The sequence below is a fragment of the Mandrillus leucophaeus genome, unplaced genomic scaffold, assembly GCF_000951045.1.
Source record: "Mandrillus leucophaeus isolate KB7577 unplaced genomic scaffold, Mleu.le_1.0 Scaffold21, whole genome shotgun sequence".
Taxonomy (NCBI): Eukaryota; Metazoa; Chordata; class Mammalia; order Primates; family Cercopithecidae; genus Mandrillus; species Mandrillus leucophaeus.
In genome coordinates this window covers 885812-888771 of record NW_012102143.1, presented here as the reverse complement: position 1 = coordinate 888771, position 2960 = coordinate 885812, and the positions used below count along the sequence as shown (strand labels likewise).

Sequence of the window (2960 nt, the reverse complement as noted above, 5' to 3'; positions counted from 1 at the left end):
ACCTTTGGACCTCCACTGTCACTCCTGAATGGTCTTGGGCCATTCAGCACCCACTGTGGGTGAAGTGTGTGTACAGGGGCATGATGAGCGCATAGTGCCAGAACTATGCCGGGTCCCGCAGCAGCCCCGAGCAGAAGTACAGTGCCATCTGCGGGGCGAGTCAGAGCCTGGCCAGCCCAGAGCTTCCCGGCCAGTCCCGGAGGGCCCGTGTCACCCACAGCCTCGCCGTTGGCAGCCTTGGTGTGCACAGACCTGATGGACTATTGCCTGCTGAGCAAAGCCAAGGAGGACCAATGCCAGGACCAGTGCCCCTTTCTGCATAAGGGGACCCAAGGGGAGGCCAGGAGGCTGGGCAGAGCCCAGGGGTGCCCATACCTCTCTCCAGGAGACATATCTGGCCTGCCTGGGCCTCCCAAATGCCCTCGAGGGGCAGCACTGAGAATGGCCCAGACATGTCCCGTCGCTGCTGAGTCACTGCTGGGCACCTCCAGGAGGGAACGGTCTCTGGTCTACCCCTCCCCAGCATGGGGCTGGGGCTGCTACTCTGGCCCAGGAAGGAGGAGGGAGAAGCCTGTGGCCATGTATGACCGGGGGCTGCAGACAGTGTCTGCTGGAGACACAAGCAGAAGCCGAGGTGGCTGTGGGTCTTTGTTCAAGGAGGCCACGTCCATTGCTCCATCTGGCCAGAGTGGGAGGCAGGCGAGAAAGCCCAGGATGCCATTCCCTGCCCCGTGCAACACAGGCCTCAGGCTCCTGGCACTTTCTCTCAGACTTAGGCCCACCTTTGGTCAGGGCTGTCCTCATCCCCTCTGGCACTGAACTCGCCCAGCTGAAGCCACGCTTCACCCCAGCACCTCTGTGCCCCCCAGTACTCCACCCCACAGCCGCCAAGGGAGGCAGTTTCCGGCCTGCCAGCCTCGGCCCTTCTCATCTCCAACCATCTGATCCTCCCAGGGGCTGAGACACAGAGGGCGGAGTTCCAGAGGCCCTTGTGCTGGACAGGAGGCAGGGCTGGGACGGGGAGATACCCAGAGTCTCTAGGGACCAGCACACAGCCCGGCCCAGCTGGGGCCACAGTCACTGAAGCTGCTTGCCCTGCAGTCCCCCAGTTTTCAGGGCTGGGTGTCAAGGCCAGTGCTGCTGCCTGGGAGCGAGTGAACGGGTTCCTTGCAGAGGTCCAAGGTCACTCCGGTGTGTCTCGCTGGTTCCCTTGCTCCCTGGCTGCTGTACACACTCACCCTCCTGTGCCCTTGGCCAGACAGACAGACAGCTCCCATTACTCTGTGCACACGGGCCCTGGAATCCAGGGCGCAGCTGGCGGTGACCTGCTCGGCTCCCTAACTCCACTTCCCTTCCAGCACCTGCTGGGCCCTGGGTTAAGTTGGGGGCAAGTCTCCGGGGGAGGTGGGCACAGCCTCCACTCCCAGACACATCTGGGCTTTGTTCTCAGCGGTGGCCCAGTTCCCCAGATGACCTGGGTGACGTTGAAGGGCCCTGGCCCCTCCTGGCTGGTGGAGGTGGCTCAGGGTCAGGTGGGGACCATGGCTTTCCCACAGGCCCAGCCATCTCTGGGACAGCCCTGGAGTCCTGATGCAGAAGCTCACTGGGGACTGCGTGCCCCCTCACAGCTTTCTGTGCTCTCTGCTGCTGCCCTGCCCTGTCCCCACCACAGTTCCTGGGGCCGAGGAACAGGAGCACTGCAGACCTTCTGGTGACTCGCTGCCATCAGATTCCCAGGCAAGGGCGCCTCCGAGCTCCCTGGCAGGCAAGCCAGGAGAATGCAGCCTTTTCAGGCTCTGGCTGACTCCGGAGCGGCTCCGATCCCTGGAACTCCAGCTTGGCTTGTACCTCCTTGAAGGTGATGGCATTAGAGGCAGGGGCATGGGAGGGGCCCTAGCAGGGCAGAGCCAGAGGCAGTTCTGGGACTCAGAGGCTGCTGTGCCTTCTCTGCCAGGCCTAGACCCACTGGCGTGTAGAACACAGACAGCCCCGCAGGCACGGCCTAGCCCCTCTCAGCTGTGGGTGCTGTAGGTGCTTGGCTGGGCAGACACTTGTGACTGGGGGCAGGTCAGGGTGGCCAGGCCCAAGCAGATCCTGATGGCTTCAAACCCAGCAGAGCTTGAAGTGTCAGAAAATAAATCCACTGGGGTCAGCTGAAGCCATCCAGTTCTTGAGAACAGACTGAATCTGCTGTGTGACCAAGCTCCTGAAACACAGCCTGTCCCTGCCCCTGGGCTGGGCTGGGGCCCAGAGCTGACTCATCAGCACCCACTGCTCCCGCTGGCCCGAGGGTCCTCTGGGGTCCTGGTCCCAGGATGCTCAGGCCCTGCACGGGTGAAGCTCAGCCTTGGGGGCTGTGACAGGCGTCCCAGAACAAGCCCAGCTGTCCACCCCACAGGCTGCCACCTCCCTGCAGGCCCAGGCCTAGGCCCATGGCCAGGTCTGCTTCTTTCCCACACTGGCCAGAGGCTGACAGCTGGTTCTGGACTCCACATGCAGGGGTGGAGGCTGTGGAGTGTTCCCTGGGACAGGAAGCCCCACGGGACCCTGTCTCTCCTCCAGGACCCCAGCCTGACAGGAGGTCTCGGTAGCCCCTCAGCTCTAAGGCATGTTGTCCTTGAGCAAGTCTGAGCAGGAGGCAGCGGTTCAAACTCAAGAGGCTCAGGGTGCCCCCTCCTAGGTGCTGCCTGGGGTCGGCCTCCTCTCCCACCCTCCGGCAGAGGAGGAGCAGTCCCGTCCACCCAGCCATGTCCAGAGCAGGACAGGAACACTGGTGGGCTGTGCTTGCACGTGCAGGTCACAGGTCTGGGGCCAGTGTGCTCCCAGGAGCCGGCGAGGACGGGGCTGGACCCTCCTTACCTGCATGGGACAGGGCTGGACCCTCCTTAACTACATGGGCCGGGGCTGGGCCCTCCTTACCTGCATGGGCCGGGAGCACATGTTGGTGAGCACCTCCTTCC

The 2960-nt window shown here is 63.4% G+C and overlaps 1 protein-coding gene across 1 annotated transcript in view; it reads right to left on the bottom strand.

Moving 5' to 3' along the window:
- Positions 1–2960, bottom strand: part of LOC105539859 — a 20031-nt gene that overhangs the window by 10232 nt on the left and 6839 nt on the right. The window contains 1 exon segment of the mRNA XM_011980325.1: positions 55–148. Within this exon segment, the coding sequence (XP_011835715.1) occupies positions 55–148 (94 nt within the window).